This window comes from Dipodomys spectabilis, unplaced genomic scaffold (assembly GCF_019054845.1).
Source record: "Dipodomys spectabilis isolate Male_0828 unplaced genomic scaffold, ASM1905484v1 ptg000032l, whole genome shotgun sequence".
NCBI lineage: Eukaryota > Metazoa > Chordata > Mammalia > Rodentia > Heteromyidae > Dipodomys > Dipodomys spectabilis.
In genome coordinates this window covers 24,357,453-24,382,644 of record NW_024870709.1, presented here as the reverse complement: position 1 = coordinate 24,382,644, position 25,192 = coordinate 24,357,453, and the positions used below count along the sequence as shown (strand labels likewise).

Here is a 25,192-nt window from a genome sequence, read left to right as displayed (position 1 = left end):
ACTTTTACAGATGGCAGCACAACTCTCTTTTGTCAGTCTCTGATGGCTTTGCAGCCATTTATCCTAGTATCATCTCTTCCCCCTCTCAGAAAAGCCATGCATCTCAGCAGGACCCCCGGTGGACTTTTCCCATGGGAGAACTAAAGCTCTCATAGAGAAATGGCTGCACAAAAACAGGAATTCCTGTGTCTTACAGCCCTTTACTGAATTGTTGAAGAGTGAGCTGTGGTTAAAAAAAAACCCAGAGATTTGATGCTTCTTCACCAAGATAAATGCATTTATTTATTTCCCAGGTGGTAACAAGCTAAACAGTACACATCTATATTCAATGAGTTACAAGTGAAAACAAGCTGAGGTCCCTTGCACAAAACTATACAATGTTCTTTCAAAATCCAATGAAGAATACAATGTGCACAATATGCAAAATGATCTTTGTCATCCTAAATATTTCCAAAACTAAAAATTAAAACATTGAAATTAACATAGTTTCTATCTATAACCTCCAAAATAACAACCAAAAAGCCAGGCTACAAGTGTGGTTCAAGGGGTAGAGCACCAGCCCAATAAGCAAACTGAGAAAACACAGGACCCTGTGTTCAAAACCTAACAAGAAAGAAAGAAAAGCAAATTGTTTAAAATAGAGTGCAAATACAAACAGTACAAAGTCAACTTCAGCCAGTTTTCCAAAAAAAGGTCAGCAGACAAAGTCTTAAGTAAGAGCAATGCTATAAAGAAAAGGTTATTGTAGAGATACTGACTGACCATGGAAATCACATCTCCTCTTCTGATTCTTTATCTCTTTCAGCATTTTTCAGAAGCCCAAATTCTGAGGTACAGGGATTCCTAATACTCCATTTAGCCAGCCTGAGAGAAAATAAAACCATCTTTGGTTACATGATGTCTGAAATAAAAACAGAGTAATATTGTCCAACAAACTTGATATTGTTTGTGTAAATAGGGGTGGCAACCAAAAGAATAAATTCTTTTTTATTATTTCTAAATAGTTGTACAAGGAGGTTTCTATCAACAGGTCAATTTATGAATATGCTTTTTTTATTTTGGTTTCCTGAGGTTTGGCCTGGACACTGTCCCCAAGATTTTATTGCTCAAGCCTAGTGTGAGCCACAGCTCCACTGATAGCATTTTTGGTGGTTAAATGGAGATAAAAGAGTCTCTCAGGCTTTTTCCTGGGCTGGTTTTGAACTGAGATTCTTAGATCTCATCCTTTTGAGCAGTTAGGATTACAGACGTGAGCTACCTCACACCTGTAATCCTAGCTTCTCAGGAGGCTGACATCTGAGGATCATGGCTCAAAGCCAGCCCAGGCAAAAAAAAGTACTAGTGAGACTCTTATCTCAACCATTCAAAAGCTAGAAGAGGTGCTGTGGCTGAAGTGGTAGCGCTCTAGCCTTGGGCACGAAGAGGCTTGGGGACAGCACCCAGGCCCTGAGTTCAAGCTCCACAATGGATATAAAAACAAAACAAAACAAAGCAAAACAAAAGCAGACATGAGCTACGCACCCCCCCTCCCATGAGCTCAAGTACAGTGTATCTGGACCAATGTCACCCCTTCCATCAATCTCCTCCCCCTACATCTGCCCCAATCTCACCCATCTCTTCAGGTTACCTGGCTCCATTTTCACATACATACATTGAGTATTATGATTGTATTTGCCCACCATTCCTTAAGGTTGGGACTATTTGAAAATCTTTCCAGATTAAATAAGGATATAAGGGCTGGGAAGGTGGCTCAGTGGTAGAGCGCTTGCCTTGTATGCATGAGGCCCTGGGTTTGATTCCTCAGCACCACCTAAGCAGAAAAAAAAAGCCGGAAGTGGGGCTATGGCTCAAGTGGTAGAGCTCTAGCCTTGAGCTGAAGAGCTGAGGGACAGCACCCAGGCCCAGAGTTCAGGCCCCATGACCGGACCCCAATAAATAAATAAATAAATAAGGATATAAGTAAACAGATAAATTATGACTTTTAGATATATTACATAATTATTCAATGAGGTTTCAGGAGATAAGTTTGATCATCCCTAGAACCAAAAAGAGAATCTACGGGCTGTGACAAGCCCAGCTAAAACGAAAGCCGAGTATCACTGAGCTTCTCTATCAAACAGAAATTACTAATTGGAATGTTTACTACCCCCATGGAAGAGCTTTTGAGAGACTTTTGTATGAGAGAATTATTTGTGACACATAAATAATGTAACAAAATTTCCATATAGACAGGTTTCACCAATAAACCATCATAATCACAGGCACAGAATAGAATGAAGCATGTTCGAATCATTGTTCTGGGAAAGCTGAGAAGTACAGCTTCATCTGTTGGAGATTCTTACAGCAATCATTCCCCCAACTTAGTTGCGCAATATTTGTGTTGTATCAAACCAATTTTGATATAATGTTTGATCCTGCAATGGGTTGTAATTCATCCACTCTAGAATCACAATCTATCAAAAGATTTTTAAGTTCCTTAATCTGAAATTTAAGACTGAATTACCCAGCCATCTGGCCACACTGAATGATAATATTGAATACCCCTGGTATTTTTCAGTTATCACTTAAATTTATATAGCATCAGATCAAAAGCACTCATTTCTTGGTCTTACTTTTTGAAGAGCAATTAAGAAAACAAAACTGGAAAACATACAAATTGCACACATATGAATATATGTACCTGTAAATATATTTCTTACATTTTCAAGTTTTAATTCCATCATATTTGAATTATTATATATTCTTGTTCTAATTTAACTGTTTCAAACAGCGTTTCTATTCATTGTCATGAAATATGAATAGCAAGGACTTTTGGAAATGTGAGTTTTGTAGAAATACTATAATCTATAGAGTATTTTTCTTCTTGGAATGTTAATTAAGATAGGAATAATCATCTGACTTTATCAATCAGGTCTAAATATGGATTTTATTTTGGTTGTGGGGCTTGAACTCAGGGATAGGTGCTGTCCCTGAGCTCCTTTGTTCAATGTTAGGACTCTACCACTTTGAACCTAGCTCCCCTTCTAATTTAATTAGAGATAAAAGTCTCGTAGACTTCTTAAATTGTCTGATAGAAACTAACGTTCTATAAAACTCAAGAAGGAGAGATGAAGAAGGCTAGAAGAATCACAAAAATATTCACAAAAAAAGAAAATGCATATTTAATGTAGATATGTCAAGTAGAGGAAATTGCCTGGTCAAAAAGATTAGAATGATGCATCATACAATGAAGAGAGGTTAGAAAGTTAAAAATTGAAGTTGTGGTTTCTAGGGAACTATACGTGAATTAAAAGATTCAGTAGGAATTTGAAGGTTTTTGAAATAGGAAGCAATAATAGTCTTTCTTTGACTCTGACATGAACTAGAACACTTCCTTGAATTCTGGTACTGTTCTTAGACACTGCTCAACCCCTAAGGAGACAGGGCCAGATGTCAGCCTAGAACAATAGTGGGAGAGATAAAGTTGCACTTACTGACAGAGCCAGCCCTAATAAGCTCACACACATTTCATTCAAGGAATGAAATAGGATGAATAGCAAAACAAGCAATTCACTCAAAGCAACTTACATTTCACAGTGAGCTGACTCAAACTCTGACAGGTAAACCTGGGAGCTAGGCAAGGGAATAGTCTGTTTGGTTGGAGCTCTAGCACAAGATCTGCCTTAGAGTAAAATATAGGGCTGGGAAGGTGGCTCAGTGGTAGAGCGCTTGCCTTGCATGCCAGAGGCCCTGGGTTCGATTCCTCAGCACCACCTAAGCAAAAAGAAAAAAGCTGGAAGTGGCGCTGTGGCTCAAGTGGTAGAGTGCTATCCTTGAGCTGAAGAGCTGAGGGACAGCGCCCAGGCCCAGAGTTCAGGCCCCACAACCGGAACCCACCCCCCCCCAAAAAAAGAAGAAGTAAAATACAGAGGAGCCTAGAACAGGAGACATTACCTAGAGGACATAGAAAGCTGGTTCCAGCAGGAGCTGAGATACCATATTGCCAAGAAGCAGCGACTTCATTCTAAGAATCTGGAGAACTTGTTTATAGATGTGTAGAATGGCAGCCACTACCTATATACTATATATGGATATTTAGATTAACTGAAACTAATGTGGTACAGCTATATTTTAAGTTTTCAGAAGCTAGTAGTATTGAACACTAGCTATACAGCACTATCACAGCAGAACATTTCAATCAGCACTGAAATAGAAGATTAGGTGCTGAAGCCATCACGCCTGGAAATTGAAATCAGTCAAGGCATTGCACTTTGGTATTAATGAAAGGAATTGTGATCGCACTTATTATTTTAGCTCATCTTTCAAGCTACTCCTTAACTTTCAATTGCGAGGAGACTTCTTTACACTTCCAATACAGGGCTGGGAAGGTGGCTCAGTGGTAGAGCGCTTGCCTTGTATGCCTGAGGCCCTGGGTTCGATTCCTCAGCACCACATAAGCAAAAAGAAAAATGCTGGAAGTGGTACTGTGGCTCAAGTAGTAGAGCACTAGCCTTGAGCTGAAGAGCTGAGGGACAGCACCCAAGCCCAGAGTTCAGGCTCCACGACCGGACCCAAAAATAGATAAACTTCCAATACAGCTTTATTATTCTAGTAAATCCACTTATGGCACTGTGTTTTAATTGCCAAATTATGTCTAATTATAGGACTCATTCATCATTGGCAGGGTAACAACTAAGTCTTTTTTTTAATAACTAAAAGTGATTAAGAAGAGAAAGACAGCAAACGCAAGTGGGCAATGACATTTATTGTGATTTATGTCTTCATAAATTCATGATCTGATTGCATATTATGATTCACATATTATAAGCAACAACCTTTTACTCTATGGTTAAGTAATTGGCTTGATGTCATACAACTAATAGACAGCAGAGCTAAGACTATATGTTCTGTATTATTGCTCCTCACCTGCCTGTGAAAAGTTATACCATGTTTCTTACTAAAAGCATTTCAAGTGCCTGTGGCTCATGACTATAAGCCTAGCTACTCAAAAGGCTGAAATCTAAGGCTCATGACTCAAAGCCAGCCCAGGCTGGAAAGTCTGTGAGACTCTTCTCTCCAATTAACTACCCAAAAGCTGGAAATAGAACTGTGGTTCAAGTGGCAGATTACTAGCCTTGAGCAAGAAAAGGTCAGGGACAGAGTCCAGGCCCTGAGTTCAAGCCCCAGGACAGGCACATACAGGAAAAAAAAAAAAGGTATTCCTCAACTTTCAGAAATTTTAAATAAGGTCAAATTAGCCATACTCTCAGAGTTCATGGCACTCCAAGAAATTGGATCCAGGTTTAGAAGAACTACAGCGGAATCATGTATATGTGAATAAATGGAAAACTTACTGCAGAAAGAGCATCTGACACTCTGAAGCTAAAATAACATGCGTGAGTGTATGTATCAGAGCACACACCACGCCACACACACCATAAGTTATTCTAACTTTAAATCAGCATGTATTCATTTTTACTGGCAATGTCCACATTTGCAGAGAATTTTTTTGCAATGCTAACCAGTCTTATGAGACGGCAAACAATGAAATCCTCTTTGGAATTTTAAGTTCAATATTATTGAGCCTTGATAATTATATACCAAAGAAGGGTACTCCATGAGGAAGAAGCAGTAACTCACCAGGTGACAGCTACATAAACAACTCCCATGACGACATAGGCAAATGCATAATGCCAGCAAAAGCACATAAGAAGAAACGTGCTATTGCTATGATCATTCAGATCCCATGCAGGACCTCCGGTGGGAGGATACAGAACAAAACCCACCTGTAATTTAAAACAAAAGGCACATGTTAAAATAACTAAGCACAGTCTCAAAGATGGTACATTTCAAACTCCTTTGCACCTGAAACAACTCCCATCCTATGTGGTATACTAATTAAACATCATGGTTTTCTACCTTATTTATTAGTAAAAAACAGTATCTATCAAGTCTTAGTTTTGGAAACATACTTAAGAACTTTTAGTAATTAATATTCAAAATATGAGTAGTGGTAATTTCTAGAGATAGGTGGACTTTGAAAATGTGTAGATGTCTACATTCTACACATTCTCTTAGAGTACAAAAAGTTTTAAAGTATGTAAATAGCTACATATTCAATATTTATATTCAAGAGCATTGAATATATCCTATAACTATATTGAATATAAATCTTATAACTGTGTCTGGCTCTTGGTATTATGGATTGAGCTCCAATGGGCTTGACAGTCCTGATCCCATGGCCTGGTTGAATGCAGCCTACATGGCCTTTCTCCTGGGCTGACTCTGCTCATTGCCTGCATCTTTCCTCAGCAGAAATTCTAGACTCTTACTATCTCCAACATCCTGGTGTCCCCATTACATCTTGAGTTTCACCCTTTCAAGCTTCACACATCACCACCACTACCCCACCCCTTCAGGAGCTGTCTGCAGAGATTCTGTTCATGCTGCATATTTTCTGGTCACCCTCCCTTATTTTGAAATCTCAGTGGAAACCTCTATAACCCAAACATTCCAAATGTCTACAAAACCAGAGCCATATGAATGATGACAAGGTCTACTGTCAGCCCAAGCAGTACCTGGGTCCTTTCAATCATGACTGAAGTAATTTGAGTATGTTGGTAGATGAACATAGGAAAATATATCTCTATCCAGTACTGTGTGAAAAGGAAACCCCTCAAGGTCTTTCTTCTCAGTGGAAAGTCAGATGAGTTCAAATCTTTCTGCTCTGACTTTTGTTCCTGACTCTCACTATAAAGCTGTCTATAAACAGCCAGCGATCACCATGACACAGCTTGGACAGTAGGCTCTCTTAAAAATGTCTCCAGATTTAGACTTTAGTTCCATTGTTGTGGGAACCCAGCCTCTACAATTCTTCCCATCAATAATTTAGAAATGAGGGGCTGGGAAGTTGGATCAGTGGTAGAGCGCTTGCCTTGCATGCCTGAGGCCCTGGGTTCGATTCCTCAGCACTACATAAGCAAAAAGAAAAAAGCCGGAAGTGGCACTGTGGCTCAAGTGGTAGAGTGCTAGCCTTGAGCTAAAGAGCTGAGGGACAGTGCCCAGGCCCAGAGTTCAGGCCCCACGACCAGATCCAAAAAAAACTTTAGAAATGATAAGGCCTGAGTTATGGATTATGGTAAAAACAGAGTAAAATAAAATGTGCAAAAAAAAAATACAGTGGCTCACATTACTAGTTTCTCAATAAATGATAGCTTTGTCACTTTCATGCCTTTTCTATATTTCTCAAGCTCTCTACCCGTTAAGGTTAAAAGGTATTTTACCATCAGGAACTGCTTCTCACAAAGCATCAGCTAGAAGGATCAGGTATGTGATAAAGATGTACACATTCTGCTTTCTGCCCAGCTGCTCTAACACCTACAAGTAAGGTCACTGCGCGTCAAAGAATCTCCACAGCCCAAACTGTCACTGCAGATAGCAGTCCAGAGGGAAGTCTCTGGAATCTATAGCAGTAGGTTCCTCCAAATGAGGAGACATGTTACATGTAGGAGACACCAGGTATGTTATCCAGAGGCCTACCTGGAACAGCCAGCTTCCCTGCAGTAGGACAAAACTTGACCGCAGAATCTTCAGCATTATATTTTTCCTAATAAGGAGCTCTATGAAAGAAACCAAGCCTGCCAAAAAGGTAGCCACGCTTTGCAGCTGATGCAAAAGGCTGTCCACCATTTTTCGGCCATTATTGTGGTTGTAGAAGATAAAAGCTAATAGATAAGGGGAAAATAATGTTGTTATTATTATTACTATTATTATCGTGATCATTTTTATTATTATTACTTCAGTGAAATCAAATGCTCCTCTCTTTTTCTCTGTGCAGATTTTGTATACAGTCACAATTGAAAAAAAAAAAACAAGTCCCACTGATTTCCACAGTAATATATATACACACATTTACATTCTTAAATTCATCACTGATTCTATACAATATAATTCTTAAAATCTAATTTCCTCCTCTATGCCCCAATCTTTATTTCCATAGCCCAGATTGCCTACAACAGATGAGTGGATCAAAAAAAAAAACTGTGATACCTATACACAGGGAATTTTACATCAGAAAGAATAATATTATGTCCCTTTTTAGGGAAATGGATGGACCCAGGACAAATTATTTTGTGAGGTAAGTCCAGCTCAGAAAGACATGGCAAATGTTTTCTCTCATATGTAGAAGCTAGATCTAAAATGACCAGGACATGCTAAATTATACAGGACTCTAGGCATTCATACACAGTGAGACCAAAGGAGGATATTCTTAGGGGAGAAATACAAAGGTATGCTGTCTATGCGTTTCTGATAATATAAATAACATTTATCAAAATGAACTCCAGGAAATAAAAACAAGAGATTTTTTTGTTGTTTTTGTTTTCTTTTCTTTTTGTCTTATTTGTTCATTTTTCTGTCTTTGGGAAGGTGAGGTAGGGCACAGAAATGGAGAGACAAAGGGTGAATAAATGCAGCATTGATACTCACTACACACTATGTTGAAAATAAACTAAACAATTTGTGGGTTGGCATAGAAGGAAAAAACTGGAGAGACAGAGAGGGAAGTGGTGATATTGTCCAAAAAGAAATGTACTCATTACCTGATTTATGTACCTATAACCCCTCTGTACATCACCATAATAATAAGAATTTCTTTAAAAAAAAACAAACCAAAAACATACTTCTGCCAGGGCTAGTGGCTCACATCTACAATCCTAGCTATTTCGGAGACTGAGATCTGAAGATGGAGGTTTAAAACCAGCCTGGGCAGGAAAGTCTGTGAGAGTTATCTCATTGAATCATTGAAAAGCTGGAACAGGAGCTGAAGTTCAAGTTGTAGAGCCGTGGCCTCGAGTGAAAATGCTCAGCAATAGCACCCAGGCCCTGATTTAAGCCTCAGGACAAGCGCGCGCGCGCGCGCACACACACACACACACACACACACACACACACACACACACACACAGAGTTTTTTTTTTTAATGAAAGTCTAAAAATAAAGAAAATAAAGACCTTATGTTTTGATGTGAATAAACTTTTAGACTCTACCCATCATATATTGGGACAATTTTACTCTCTCAGTATTCTGAAAGCTTGTGAGCAGATAGTGGAAGGTGTCCTGTTGTAAGTAGTTGCCTCATTACAAGATATCCATTGTTCTGAGTTGTTTTCATTGTCAAATGTGAGAACAATGATAATATCCAGGGAGATTGGTAAGAACTGTTAGTATTTCTTTCTTAAGATAAGTATAATGTGAAAAAAAGCATAGTGAGAAATTGTTATTTGTATACTTCTATTAATAGGGAAGAAAGATTTTCAGCATTCTGCTTAGAATATCCAAGTATCTCATGATGGCCAAGATATACAGAATTATCAATCAAAGCTGCAGTAAAGATACACTGTTATAAAGGGCTATACAAATATTGGCTAATGAAGAATAGTTACTCATACTTACCAGTCACAAGAAAGGCATTTGTCAACATTAATTTGGTTAAGGAGACTGGAATTGACCTGGTGCTGAAGCATAAGATGTTGGTCACTGCCCACAAAGCAAGGAAGAGATAGATAGTTAAATGATGAAAGCGCAGGAACCGGAGCCACTGGTCTTCATTTACAGCCTTGATCTGTAGAACAATTACACCTGTAGAAGAACAGAAGACAGCATGAATAACTTTCTCCATAAATTTACCTAGGATTACATGAAGATGTAGGGGGATACGCTTGAAGTTTTTCCAATCTATCATCCTCTTATGAGCCAGATTCCTCTCTCTTGGCTATTTCAGATCTTCAATGCAGTTGATTTTAGTTCAACTACCAATTCCAATCTAATGATTAAATTAAATTTTGAATTATTTAAGGAATTAGGCTTATGAGTCAGTATAATAAAGGATAGTTACTTCCTTCCTAAGTTCTACATCATTGCATAGCTGCCACAAGATAAGGAGTTATCCTTCTTATCTGATCAAAACTCTGAAATTCTGCTTTGACTCAATTAAGGATAACTGGAGAGGCCTAGGTAGATACACCACATGATTTAGTCAGTTATACAAAAAGTTTAACTTTCTTAGAGATGATAACTTATTTGCTAACCTATAGAAATTGATAAGGAAATTATTTTCTTTGGAGACAGTTGATCTGTAATTCAGGGTCAATGAAAATCTATTGCCATTAATAAAGCATGAGAAAAATCTAATTTGAATACTGGAAGGAAAATTTCTAATAGAACTCTAAAATACAGAATTTTTTGAAGAATTTTCAAAGGCAATGATTATGATTCAGAAATTACCTGGACTAATCTAACCTCCTTAACCAAGTCAGAAAGCAAGAGAAGCCAGGTGCTGGTGGCTCACATCTATAATCTAGCTATTCAGGGTGCTGAGGTCTGAGTATTGCAGTTCAAAGCCAGCCCAGGCAGGAAAGTTCATGAGACTCTTTTATCCAATTAACTACCAAATAGCCAGAAGTGGTAGACTTCTAGCCTTGAGCAGAAAAGCTCAGGGAGAATAACTAGGTCCTGAGTTCAAGCCTTAGAACTGGCATAAAAGGAAAGAGAGAGAGAGGGAGGGGGGGGAAGGAAGGATGGAAGAAAGGAAGGAGGGAAGGAAGGAAAGGAAAGAGAAAAGAAAGGGAAGGAGGAAGGAAGTGAAAGAGAGAAAGAAGGAAATGAAGGGAGGGAAAGAAAAAGGGGAAAAGGGAAAGAAAAGAAGGAAGAGCAAAAGAAAGAGAGAAGAAACAGAAAAGGATGAGTGCCCTGACCAGTCTACAGCCTATCCACAGTGATTTACTAGTAAATATTTTCTACAATCATTTAATCATTTTGGTATTATTTGAAAAATGATTTAAATTAGAGTTCATTCTTTCAGTTATCAGAAAAATTTGTTATGAGAGTGCTTCAGAGGTTCTAAAATCTAAAACCAATTCTAAAACCAATTCTAAAATCTAATTCACCTTCACTTGGTAGGGAAATTAAATACTCTAACTCATTAAAGAACAATCCTTTGTTTAAACATGAGGCATTATTATCTTCTTAACAAATTATATCTGGTGGCAATTACAATTAGATACATATTAAGAGATATTTTGAATATGAAAATATTTGTAGTCATTTTTTATATTGAGTCTAATCTATGCACACAAAAAAAATAAAACAAAAATTTTCCACTTACCAGTTAAGATAATACACAGGCTTATAATTCCTTCCAAAATTTCTGCTCTCTGGAAGAATGCTTTAGAATGAATGTAGTAGGTCCGTGTTTGCTTTTTGTATACATACATCAAAAGAATCTTTATATACCACCAAAAACCCAGGGTAAAAATGATTGCTCCAGGGAGAGCATGACCTGCAAAATTACCCTTGACCTACAGAGATAAAAATATGCAGAAGATAGGCATTTCATTTCTGGAACATAGGCAAAATATCTCTTATCCCCAAAGAATACATTATATTCTGATGATTATGAGTACACTATGACCTTAGTATGATGCCAGCAATTCCAATAAAATATTAAATACTCACTAAAACTTACTGGGTCATGTGTTTTACATGGAATCTTTAATAATAATAATAACCCTCATAAAGGAAAGAAACAAACAAAAAAGGCAAAAAACCCAAAAAACTCTTATCATTTCAATAAACATCATATTATATGATCACATACACATAGCTATTGAGCCATTGTGATCCTCTCCTAAGAATATCTTCCTTTGGTTTCCCTGTGTGAATGTTCAGAGTCCTATTTAATTGATCATGTCCACCTGTAATTTTTTGTCTTTTACCATTCATTGTGTTTACTTGTAGATTTATTTTTTAGATTTTTTGTTGTTGTTGTTGGTCATGTGGCTTGAACTCCAGGCCTGAGCGCTGTCCCTCAGCTCTTCAGCTCAAGGAGAGCACTCTACCACTTGAGCTACAGTGCCACTTCCTACTTGTAGATTTATAGGCACATTCTATTTACCACAAATGAGGGAAGCCATGCAGCCTATGTTTCTTTAGGTCTGGCTTACTTCACTTAATACAATATTTTCCCAAGTCTTTCCATTTTCTTACAAATGATGCAGTATCATTCTTTCTTATAAAAGCATAGAATTCCATTGTGTGACTACGCCAGATTTTTCTTTATGCATTCATCCACTGAAGGGCATCTAGGTTGATTCCATATCTTGACTATGGTAAACAATGCTGCAATGAACATGGATGTGCTGGTAGCTTTAGTGTGGTTTTGGTCTATTGGCTAAATGTCCAGGTGTGGAATTACTGGGTCATAGGAAAGCTCTGTAGGTATTCTGACTGGTTTTCCTTTACAAGTAATCAAGCTTTTCTCTCTGATAACTTTAAGGTTGCTTTCCTTGGTCTCTATTGAGCCTATCCATATTACAATCTGTTGATGGAATGTTCTATTTGTGTCTGGTCCGTTGGGAGTTCTAAAGCCTTCTTATATTTGAATGGGCCTATCTTTTTGGATGTTCAAGAAGCTCTCTGCTAGAATTCTGTTGAATATGTTTCCTATACTTTTAGTTTCCTTCTCTTCTCCATTCAAAGTACCTATCAGTCTTAAATTAGGTCTTCTGAGTCCTAAAGTTCTTGCAAGCTCATTTCCTGTTTCTTGCATTTGCTCTGAATAATTTCTCTTCTTTCTCTATTATATCTAATCTGTCTTGAATCTCTAATACTGTCTTCTATATCATCTATTCTGCTGTCAAGACTTCCTACTTTTTTAATTTCTCTGTCTTCTAATTGGTAATTTTTGATGGCTTCTCTTTATTGGAGTTTTCCTTTTGGTCATATACAGGCATCACTTCTTGATTTGTTCATCTATGTCTAATCTCATTTCCTTTAGTTGGGTGACTGTTTTTTTTCATTGGAGTCTTTCCTTCTCTTGGAATTCTTTTGGTTTTCAGTTTGTAGACTCCATGTATTCTAATAATGTCTGTTTAGTCTCATACTGCTTATTAACTACCTTGTGTAAGTTTTCTATCTTTTCATTAATTATATTTATTAGCAGTATTTTTAAAGCATTTTGAGAAATATCTGTAGGTCCTTCATTGTCTGCTGTACTGTCTGGTTACTTTCTGTGGGAATTAAGCTTCCTTAACTTGCCATTTTTCTTATTTCTATGGTTTATTCTGCCCATTTGGAAACTCTTTTGGTTTTAATTTTGGGGGTAGATGCTGTAGTCTTCCTAATAGATTATTGTCTGTGTTCTTGACTGATTAGTCAGTTGACAGTTTGATATTGTTGGGATTTGTTTTTCTGGTCAGATTTTGTTGAAAGCATTAAGTGTACAATTAGAGTTTATCTTATCAGTTAACATTTATGATCTTAACACTTGTCTATCAGATGAAAAGAAATTGAGGGGGCTGGGAAGGTGACTCAGTGGTAGAGTGCTTGCCTTGCATGCCTGAGGCCCTGGGTTCAATTCCTCAGCACCACATAAGCAAAAAGAAAAAAGCCGGAAGTGGCCCTGTGGCTCAAGTGGTAGAGCGCTAGCCTTGAGCTGAAGAGCTGAGGGACAGTGCCCAGGCCCAGAGTTCAAGCCCCATGACCGGACCCTCCCCCCCAAAAAAAAAAAAGAAATTGAGGTTGTTAGGCAGGAGATATTGGGAGAAGAGTAGTTTTTCAGAGAGACATATGGATGACAGAAATCTAAGGTTATAGAAGATTTACCTGAACAAGGATGGAAATGAAGGTATGTAATGGCTGTCAAGGAGGAAAGAAATGAGGGAGAGGCCTTGTAAACTATGCCACTGAAGAAAATCAAGTTGAAAGTCTATGCATCAGACTCCCTAAACACTGATGTTTGCCTACTCTAAAAAAACTGTCTGTTGTAAGTACTCCCCTAAATACACCTTTATTTGGGGTTGGACAAGGGCATCATGATGAAGAAACAGAGATTAGTGGTATATTTGTAACTGATAAGTAATTCAATTATAGGAGTCAATGTGAGCCAATGAAAAATAACATCAATGTTGTTCTGGTTTTGTGATTTGTCAAAACACTGGCAAACCAGTCCTGGGGCTTCAACTATGGGCCTGAGCACTGTCCCTGAGCTCCTTTTGGTCAAGGCTAGCACTCTACCACTAGAGCCACAGTGCCACTTCCAGCTTTTTCTGTGATTAATTAGATATAGTCTCACAGATGTTCCTGCCTGGGCTGGCTTCAAATTGCAAACCTTAGATCTCAGCCTCCTGAGTACCTCCTGAGCACATGGCCTTATTATAGTTTTGTTGTTACTTTATTTTTTGTGGTGTGTGTGTGTCTGTGTCTGTGTGTCTGTGTGTGTATATGTTTTGTTGGTATAGGTAATATAGTTAGCTACCAGCATTTCCCTTTCTGCAAACCTCTTCATAGCCTCTCAGGCTTTTCTTGAAATAATCAGTGGAAAAATGCTTTGACTCCAAACTCTTTCACACACACATACACTTTTACCACTTTTTCCATATAATGTTTGAATTCTTAGCCAGAGCAATAAGGCAGGAAAAAGAAATAAAATATATATAAACAGGAAAGGAAGAAGTCTAGTTATTCCTATTGACAGTTGATATGATCTTGTGTTTAGAAGATCCAAGACTTTACCAGAAAGCTCTTAGATGTTTAAACACTTTCAGCGGAGAATATAAAATCAGCATACAAAAATCAGTAGCATTTCTATATGCCATTAGTGAACATTTTGAGAAAGAAATCAGTAAAACAATCCTATTAATAATAGCCTCAAAAATTAAATATGTAGCAATAAAACTAAACAAGATGAAATACCTCCATAACTAATACTGAACAAAAGCACTGAAGAAATTGTAGAAGACAACAGAAAATGAGAAGACTTCCAATGTTCATATATCAACAAAATACTTTTTAAAATATTACCAAAGTGATATATGGATTCAATGCAATTTCCATCAAAATTCCAATCACAGTCTTCACATAAATAGAAAACACAAATCTAAAATTTCCATAGAAGCACAAAATGTCTTGTATAGTCAAAGCAATCCATAACAAAAAGACCAATGCTGAAGTAGCATAATATCTAATTTCAAGTTTACAGAGACATAGTCAGAAAAACTAAAATGATACTGCCACAACAACAGAAATATAGATCAATGGAATAAAATAGGAGGTCCAAAAAATAAAACAATCTGATTCTCAATAAGGTGCCAAAAACATTCACTAAAGAAAAGACAACCTCTTCAATAATGTTTGCTGGGAAAACTGGATATCAACATGTAAAAGACTAAAACAAGACTTCTCACCCTGTATAAAAATCAACTCAAAATTGGTCAAAGATCTAAATCTAAGACCTAAAACTGAAACTGCTACAGGAAATCATTTCAATACGCAAACATACACAAGACATTCTTAGTAGGATTCCATGTGCTCAGGAAGTCATGGGAAGAAATGACAAATAAGGCTGCATCAAACTAAAGTTTCTATGCAAGAAAGAAAATAATTTACCAGAATGAAGAGATGACTAAAGAATGAGAGAAAAATTTTCTTCAGCTATTCATATGACAAGAAATTAATATCCAAAAAAGCTGGAATGGAATTGTGACTCAAAGTGGTAAAGCACTATCCTTGAGCACAATAGCTCAGGGCACTCAAACCCTGAGTTCAAGCCCCAGGAATGGGGAGGGTGGAGGAAAGACTTGGAAGTAAGATGGAGAAGTAGCAAATGGGAAGGGAGAGAACAAAAGAAACCGATAAGCGATAAATAGGATCACTGTAAATTGTGCACATGTATTAAAATGTTATCATGAAATTCAGCATTTTTACAATTGATATATGCAAAAAGATTATTCAAGGCATTGTGACTTTGCCAGTGCTACCATTATTTTAGATCTTGAAGATTTTAATTGCCAAATAAAACAGCAAAATTCTTTATGGTTCACTTGTTTTACATAGAATCTAAAAGGAGAAGAGCTCAAGTTTTCTTCTCATTCTAACAATGAGCCTGATGATATCAAATCCTAGAACAAAAACTGAGGAAACACAATGAAGCTGCCAACTCTGTGACTCATTTAAGTCTGTGAAGGACCTTATGAAATGGGACTAGAACACTAAGAACCTACTCTCCAGTGCCCCAGCTTTAAGACCTTCTACTATTTTTAATTAAAAGGAAAACAAAACAAATGGCCAATTAAGAACAACCAAAAGAAAGTGGCGCTGTGGCTCAAGTGGTAGAGCGCTCACCTTGAGCTGAAGAGCTGAGAGATAGCGACCAAGCCCAGAGTTCAAGCCCCATGGCCAACAACAAAAAAACAAAAAACAAAAAGAAAGTCATAACCCAGCAACTACATGTCTTTGTGATATATGAAAAAAAAAAAAGAAAGAAAGAAAGAAAAAACCAGAGGGCTGTGCAAAACTAGAGGACCCACAGAAGATTTTCAACTAACTTTCTTGAGTCTATTTTAGTCTATGAAGTTCCCATCCAGCTCCTTGACATTAAAATTCAGTATTCCTAATCCAGTGTTTTCAGCCAGCACCACCACTAAATAAAAGTGGTGGTTTGGAACACTCTCCAAAAACAATACTTAGAGGAAAACTGCTAACTGATCCTAGGGATGCAAAAAAGGCAAGTCAGAAGTCATCTGCTGAAACTCTATTTATCAATACATATATAGCTTATGAATGATTTAATTAAGAAATATGGACTCAAGGCTCATTATAGGCTAGGCACTTATTAAATATTTGTATAAAGTGTTTCTTATAATCCAAACTTCACTCATACAATCGCAATGAGCCTCCTGGAATTAACAAATGAGGAAATTAAGGTTTAAAGAAGACTAATAATTTATAGAAAAGATTTCCAGAGTTAATGACAGAACTGGTGTTGAATTCAAGTCTGACAGCAAGAGAGTCTGAGTACTTAATTATGAAACCGAATCCGAGAACAAAAATTGAGGAAACACAATGGGGCTTCCAACTCTGTGACTCATTTAGGTCTATGAAGGATCTCACCCATCCCTACAAGACAATGCCCTCAATGTCTGAAGGACAGAGAAGATATTCCTGAATATCAACTAAGGAGGTTGGGTCCTGGCCATGTTTCTAATCTGAAAGGAAAAGGTAAAGAAGGAACTGTGCAAGCACCTCCCAATAAAAGAAGGGAATGTGTAAGCACCTCCCAATAAGCTGCTCCTCTGCCAGCATGGTGCTGGGAAAAGTTTTGGACTGAGGAAGTTGCTGTTCTAAATGGTATTTCAGGAAGATTACCTTGTCAGTCAGGTAAGAATATATCAAAGGAATAAAGAGGCTACAGGCAATAAAACCTGTTAAGAGGTGATGGCATACACTCATTTCTGTGGGGATGAGGCTGAGCCAGAACAGGACAGTGAGAACCAAGAAGTAAAGAGATTATTATCTCCTACCCATTGGGAGGAGAAATAGATCCACCTTACAGACCTTCGTGGTCAAGGCTGTGGTCTCTGCTGGCACTAAGATGCAGAGATTAAAAAAAAAAGAGGGAAAGATTTCCCCCATCGTCAGTTTGTGCTACCTCATGCACCCTCAGATCCTTATCTGTCTCCTCAGTACAGCATAGGCCTCAAAAAGTCAGGGAGACATTAGGTTTCCCAGCTGTTGAACTTGGGATTGATTCTGGGTACGTTCACTAAATATTTATTCTCTGCAAGGCCGTTTTCTCTCTTGAAATGCTGGTTTCACATATTCCTAGAAATTCTGTGTAGAAAGAGGCTCTAATGCCTCTTTCTCATGAGGCGTCTTTACTCTCATCGCATCTACATTAAATCTTCCTGTTTTCTTCCCACACAGAAAGTTATCTTCACAGTATGAATTATCATGTGTAAGTTTGTAGTTACAATGCTTTCTTTGACTGATCATTTTAACTCCTTTCTATGGTGGTTTGACTAGTCTTTCTGCACAAGACTTATCAGCTGCACACAGTTAACACCTTTTATCCAGGCACCAGTGGCTTATCCCTGGAATCCTAGCTATTCAGAAGACTGAGTTCAAAGCCAACCAGGGAAGAGAAGTCTATAAGCTCTTAAGTCCACTTAATCACAGAAAAAGCTGAAAGTAGTGCTGTATCTCAGGTGGCAGAGTGCTATCCTTGAGCAAAAGGAGCTTAGGGACAGCACTCAAGCCCAGGTTCAAGGATAGGGGGAAAAATTAACTCTTCCCATATCCACATTGACAGATCTTAATATAAAATGAAATCTCATTTCCATAAAATTTCTGTCAGAGGGGCTGGGAAGGTGGCTCAGCGGTAGAGCGCTTGCCTTGCATGCATGAGGCCCTGGGTTCGATTCCTCAGCACCACATAAGCAAAAAGAAAAAAGCTAGAAGTGGCGCTGTGGCTCAAGTGGTAGAGCGCTAGCCTTGGGCTGAAGAGCTGAGGGACAGCGCCCAGGCCCAGAGTTCAGGCCCCACGACCGAACCCAAAAAAAAAAATAAAAAATTCTGGCAGAATTAAGCTACTGAGCTTTGTCAAAAATCAGTTCAACCGTTTTCAGCAGGCTGAAAAGGAACCCATATTTGTTGTAAGAGTCATAATTTCCATATTTTTGGGGGGGGAGGGTCCAGTTGTGGGGCCTGAACTCTGTCCCTCAGCTCTTCAGCTCAAGGCTAGCGCTCTACCACTTGAGCTGCAGTGCCACTTCCAGCTTTTTTCTTTTTGCTTATGTGGTGCTGAGGAATCGAACCCAGGGCCTCATGTATGTAAGGCAAGCGCTCTACCACTGAGCCATCTTCCCAGCCCGTTTCCATATTTTTTTTTTTGTTGTCGGTCGTGGGGCTTGAACTCTGGGCCTAGGCGCTGTCCCTCAGCTCTTCAGCTCAAGGCGAGCGCTCTACCACTTGAGCTACAGCGCCACTTCCGGTTTTCTGGTGGTTTATTGGAGATAAGAGTCTCACGGTCTCTCCTGCCCGGGCTGGCTTTGAACCGCGATCCTCAGATCTCAGCCTCCTGAGTAGCTAGGATTACAGGCGTGAGCCACCAGCGCCCGGCCCTCCATATTTTTTAAGGGACTGGAAAAAGAGTTAACAAATTCAAAGTAAATCAACTTTTAGTGTATTTCTACCATTTGAAAGACATTGCAATATGCTCTTTTCTAGCACTGTCTCATTAATTTCTTACTACTATAGACAGCTGATATTATTACTGTAAGGTCTGTTCCTGGATGGCGAGCAGACTCCACCCTCCTCACAACAAAGTCTTCACCCAGTACCTGTGTTACCTAGGCACACCTGGAAGAGGTCACATCTGAATTTGATGTGGCCACACCTTTCTCCACCCATACCCTAGATAAGGCCTAGCCCAGGCCCAGAGCCCCTCTTTCCCAACTCTCTCTCTTTCCCAGGTCTTTCCCAGGCCTTTCCCAGCCGCATGGAGGGCCAACATGGCCTGGTGCCAGCCAGAACGATGAATAAACCTACCCCTTACCTGAATACCACGTGCGTGGTGCTACCTCTTTTTTAAAAACCTAACAATTACATTTATTTTATAAGTAAAAATCTGAGACGCAGAGATTAAGTTATTTACACAATATCACAAATACCAATAGAGTCATGGACTCAATTTTTCACTTTATGAATCAAACATTCTTGTTATTTCTGCATTATGAAACCAAGAGTTACTTCAGACCTAGACATAATAATGCATGTCTATAATACCAACACTCAGGGGCCTAAGGAAAGAAGGTCACATGCTGGAGGTCAGCTCACAACTGAGTCAGTGTCTCAAAAAGAGTGAAAGAACTTCAGAACAAACACAAGGAAGGAAGGAAAACAAAAAGAAAGAGGAAAAGAAGGAAGGGAGAAAAAGTAGAAAGCTTAAAGTCATTCCAGAAATAATAAACTAACCTTTGGGGAATTCACTCCAATTGTATGTTCTGAATTATTCATTTTGATTAGCTTCAGTAGCTCAAAACACTTTAAGGCTGAAGTGTCAGGGATAAGAAAAATCAGCTAAGGTCCAGTTTTTATCTTTCTTCTTAGTGTTAGGCTTTTCTGGAAAAAGAAAACAGCAGGCTAAAATTAACATCATGCAGTCAGTTTCATACACAAACACACACACACATCTGAGTATGTGACAGAAGCAACTAGTAAAACAAAGACAATGTCAAAGGATAGTAGGAAGACACAGAATAGCATTAAAACTTACCCAGGTTTTATCTTTACACAAGTTCTCCTCTGGTCACAAGTACAGCAGAGGCGCTGCTAAGCACAGGTGCTGCTTACTGATCTCGCCTTCAGTTTACAAGCACCAGTGTTGCCAGGGCCTGGAAAAGTCACTTGCCTCCTCCCTCACATTTCTCTCTGGGCGTTGTACTCATGCCAGTGTCTGCAATCTCCATACCATCTACAGTAATAATCTTACTCTGTCTTATCTAGCTGTTGTTGCATTGTTAAATACTGAAAATGACCATATCTACGGGAGGAACATGGTAACCTAGGGAAAACTGATTTGCATCCAGTCTACATTCCTATGTCACTTAATCCACTCAGCTGGGATTCAATTTCCCTGGACACTGAGCAGAGCAGTGACCACGTTCTACTTCCAATTTTTCAGTTATATTCACTGCCTGTTGGCCAGGGCTTCAAAAATAATTGTTGTATCTGATTTGCGTGGTTGTCTTAGGTAAAAGGATAAAGTTGATCGTGTTACTCCATCCTCAACAGAAACAGAGCTTTTTAAATTTCAGTCCACTTTTCACACAATAAAAACATGATTACAGCCGGGCGCTGGTGGCTCACGCCTGTAATCCTAGCTACTAAGGAGGCTGAGATCTGAGGATCGCGGTTCAAAGCCAGCCCGGGCAGGAGAGACCGTGAGATTCCTATCTCCGATAAACCACCAGAAAACCAGAAGTGGCGCTGTAGCTCAAGTGGTAGAGCGCTCGCCTTGAGCTGAAGAGCTGAGGGACAGCACCTAGGCCCAGAGTTCAAGCCCCACGACCTACAAAAAAAAAAAAACATGATTACATAGAAAATACACTTTATTATTTTTAATACATTTTATTGCTATTGTAGAGGTAATGTACAGAGGGGTTACAGTTATATAAGTTCGGTAATGAGTACGTTTCTTTTTGGACTATGTTACCCCTTCCCTGACTCTTACCTCCCGTCACCACCTATACTTGTACAGTTCATTTTCAATAGAGTGTCTAGTAAGTACTACTGCTGCATTTGTTCACCCTTTGTCTCTCCATTTCTGTGTCTCCCCTTGGCCTCCCCAAATCAGATAGATGAACAAAGAAAAAACAACAACAAAGAAAAAACTCGTTTCCATTTCCTGGAGTTCATTTAAGTTACATATTATTTTTAATTTATTATTGTTATTGTAAAGGTGGCTACAGGAACGTAACTCAGATAAACATTTCTTTTTGATGACTGTCATTCCTTCCTCTCTCCCAGTTTTTCCCTCCCATCCCTACATACACGATGTATAGTTCATTTTCAACAGTGTTCAGTGAATATCACCCTTTGTGCTGCTCTTACTCTCCCCCAAAGCCAGATAAATTAAAAGGAAAAGAAAACAAAAACAACAACAAAGAAAAAACTCTTCTTTCCATGGATAAACATTATTTATATGATCAGAGGCACATAAGCATTGTGCTTTTGTGTCCTTCCCAGAAGAGTACCTTTCTTTGGGTGAATGCCTAGAGTCTTATATAATTTATCATGCCCTGGTATGTAGAAAATACACTCTCTTAAGGCATGTTTTCTAAGCAAGCTTCTTGAATCACCTACCTCATCCAGGGTGCTAATTTATGAAAGTATACTTTGATACATTACTTATTGAACATAAATTGCTTGAAATTAAAATGTGAGAATTATCACCATTATCATGATAATTAACTAGCCAAATATTAAAACACAACTCTGAAAACCTAGCAATCATTAGAATAAGCAATGAACTAAAAGGTCATAACATCTGAGAGTTCAGCTTCCTATTTACATAGGTTGTGTGGCTCAGTGACCATCTCGTATATAGCTACTTCCTTCTCATTTTTTGACACAGAAGTGCACAAAGGAGAAACAGGAAGAAGTCCCTAGCTTCTCCACACATGAGGCTCTGTGGACAGCAAGCAACAAAGACTATAGCCAAACTATCCAGAAAACTTCTTCCAGGATAGATAATTCTTCCCAGTTCACTACATACTTAATACAACAATGGCAGTCATGCACCCTATTAACAAAGTCTTGTTAACAGTAAAAAAAAAAAAAAAAAATGACTAACAACTTTTCACTCTCCCTCTCATCCTCTTGGCTCACAGCAGACTCATTCCTGGAAAAGAATATGAATAGCCTAAAATAATATATAAGGTATGAAGAGAAAATAGGCATATAGGCTGAGTTGTCTGAAGAAGAATAACCACTACAAAGGAAAGGTGCTCAAAGCTTTTCTGTGACTTGGTTTTAGGAAGTGTACTCATTCTGAAACTAGAATGAAGGTTCTCCCTGCTATGTTGATTATAACATGTCCTCTGTTTCAGCTTACTTTTCCCCCAAGCCTAATTACACTGAATTAACTTTAGAGAAAGTTAGTGGCAAAGATAGAGATGGAAGCTGATGGATACACAGGCAGGTCAGAAGGAAGGAAGGAAGGAAGGAGGAAAGGAGGGAAAGAGGGAGGGAGGGAAGAAGGGAGGGAGGGAAGGGAGGACAATGACTTATCACCTCCCCTAAGAAGCTCCAGAGAAAAACACCTGGACAATCATAAACTACACTTATCCATCTCTGGTAAGCACTATAACTATAAGAATCCCAGGAGGAAAAGTCCCTGGCTATTTCCCTGTCCTTCGACAAGCATAATTGAAGCAGGTATGAGGGTCCGAGTTCCTGCTCCTATGTGCCCTGTAGCACCAGGGAAGAATAATACACCTGTCCCTCTTCACCTATGTAGCACATCACATAAATCACATACACACACACACACACACACACACACACACACACACACACACACACACACACACAATGGCATATGCCTTATCAAACAAATAGCTGCTGAAGGACTGGTAGGTAGAAAAACCACAAAAAAGTTTGTGTGAACCTGTTCACATGAAGTACCAGATCCTGCATCAGACATGCATGGCAGTCTAATTAGCAGACAAGTGTTTCACTGCACCTCTACTAGAACAGCCACTAACAGAAATCAATTCAAACCATAAAGCCATTATCAACAGCGTCTGAGATAACCTGATAGAGATAACTCCTGCTGTGAGAGGAAAACCACAGAGTGTGATTAAAGCATATCTTGTTATCTAAATAGCACCTGCTTCAATTCCCTACTCTTGAGCAACCTGAAGAAACATGGGTACTTCTAGCTCCATTATGGTAAATGCTGTGCCCAAAGTCACTACTCAGAGCTATAGGAGCTGTAGTGTGTTTATTCTACATACTCAGTTGAATAAATGTAATCGTATATTAAGTAAAAATTTTTGTCTGGCTTTTATTTTCACTTAGCATACTCTGTGTGTGTGTGTGTGTGTGTGTGTGTGTGTGTGTGTGTGTGTGTATCTGTCTGTCTATGTACATGAATATGAGAATGTATGCACGCCAGTCCTAGGGATTGAACGCAGGACCTAAGCACTGTTCTTCAGCTTTTGTGCTCAAGGCTAGTGCTCTATCACTTTGAGTCACTATGACATTTCTGGCAGAAAAAAAGCAGATAAAAGTCTCATGACCATCCAAGACCTGAGCAGCTAGGGTTACAGGTATAAGCCACCAATGCCTGGCTTCACTTACCATACTTTTTAAACTTCTTTATGAAGCATGTATTAGTTGTACATTTGTTTCATTGTGATCTTTCTATATATGTATACAACATAATCAAACACCCCTCTATTACTGTTTCCTACCTATCTCTTCTTTTTGTTTTAATGGGCTTTATACTTTTGTGTTTATACATGTGTGTAAAGCACTTTGATCATATAAACATCACCACCACAATCTTTATCTCCCTCCCATTGCTGCTAGTTCCTCCTCCCCCAGCTATACCTTGCTGTTTACTCGTGTATGTTTTTCCAGATTTCATACAAGAAAAACCGTGAGCTATTTATGTTTCTGAATCTTGTTTACTTTGCTTCACATGATGATCTCCAGCTACAACTTTTGATTCTGCTGTTTGTTTTTTGCTTGAACTTAGGTCTCCACTGTCGCCTGGCTTTTTGGCTCACAACTGGCAGTCTACCACTTGATCTATGCCTTTACTTCCAACTTTTAGCAATTAACTGGAGATTTATCTGCTTGGGCTGGCTTGGAACCATAACCCCCAGATCTTGGCCTCCTGAGTAGTTATCCTCCTTTACATTTTTTGGTTTTGGTGCTGGTCCTGGGACTAGAATTTAAGGCCTGGGTGCTATCCTTGTGTTTTTGTACTCAAAGCTAGCTTTGTGCCACTTGGGCCAGAGCTTCACTTCCCACTTTTTGGTGGTGATTACTATTATTATTATTAATATTATGATTATTTTAAGATCAACATTATTTCATTCATCTTTATGGCTAAAACATACTCCATTATGTATCTACTACATTTTCTTTATCCATTCAACAATGAATGGGTACTTATGCAGATCGTATAGTTTGGCTATTGTGAACGGTTCTGCTATAGACATGATTGTAAATGTGTATCTATTGTATTCTGACTTAATTCTTTTGGATATATGCTCAGTAAGATATATTAAGACTATATTCTTTTTGTGAGGAATTCCCATACTGATCCCATAGTGCTGTACTATGGAATTTGCATTCCTACTAACAGTATTTTAAAATTCTTTTTACTCCCATCCTTACCAGCATTTGTTGTTGTTTTACAGCCAGTCTGACTGTAGTGACATCAAATTTCAGTGTAGTTTTTATTTGCATTTCCTTTATGGCTAAGGATGTCAAACATTTCTTCACTGACCATTTAAACTTCTTTTGAGAACTATTGAATTAATTAATTAATTGAATAGATTGATCTTTCAGTGTTTAAACTCTATTTTTTAGGTAAAATGTACATAACATAAAGTCCACTCTTGTAATAAGTTTCAGTTGTGAAATTCAGTGACATTAAGATATTTAAGCCAGATGCCAGTGGCCCATGCCTATAAACCTAGCTATTCAAAAGGCTCATGTCAGTGGATTGAGGTTTGAGGCCAGCCTGGACAGGAAAATATGTGAGACTCTATACCTCCAATTAACCAACGAAAAGCTGACAGTAGAGCTATAGCTTAAATGGTAAAGCTTTGAGTAAAAGAGCCAAGAGATAACACCCAGG

At 38.5% G+C, this 25,192-nt stretch overlaps 1 protein-coding gene across 2 annotated transcripts; it reads right to left on the bottom strand.

The window, feature by feature from the left end:
• Nucleotides 1-285: 285 nt before the first annotated feature.
• LOC122105585 (transmembrane protein 45A-like) lies at nucleotides 286-20,382 on the bottom strand. 2 transcript variants are annotated; one of them, XM_042676884.1, is made up of 8 exons: nucleotides 20,090-20,382; nucleotides 19,789-19,935; nucleotides 11,144-11,336; nucleotides 9,433-9,618; nucleotides 7,519-7,703; nucleotides 5,620-5,765; nucleotides 763-864; nucleotides 286-603 (listed from the first exon to the last, which is right to left on the bottom strand). In XM_042676884.1, the coding sequence occupies exons 2-7, from the start codon at nucleotides 19,828-19,830 to the stop codon at nucleotides 771-773; spliced, it is 846 nt and encodes a 281-aa protein (XP_042532818.1). In that variant the 5' UTR covers nucleotides 19,831-19,935; nucleotides 20,090-20,382; the 3' UTR covers nucleotides 286-603; nucleotides 763-770. The 2 variants fall into 2 exon arrangements, with proteins under 2 accessions (XP_042532818.1, XP_042532817.1); XM_042676883.1 differs by having other exon boundaries at nucleotides 286-864.
• Between the last annotated feature and the right edge of the window lie 4,810 nt (nucleotides 20,383-25,192).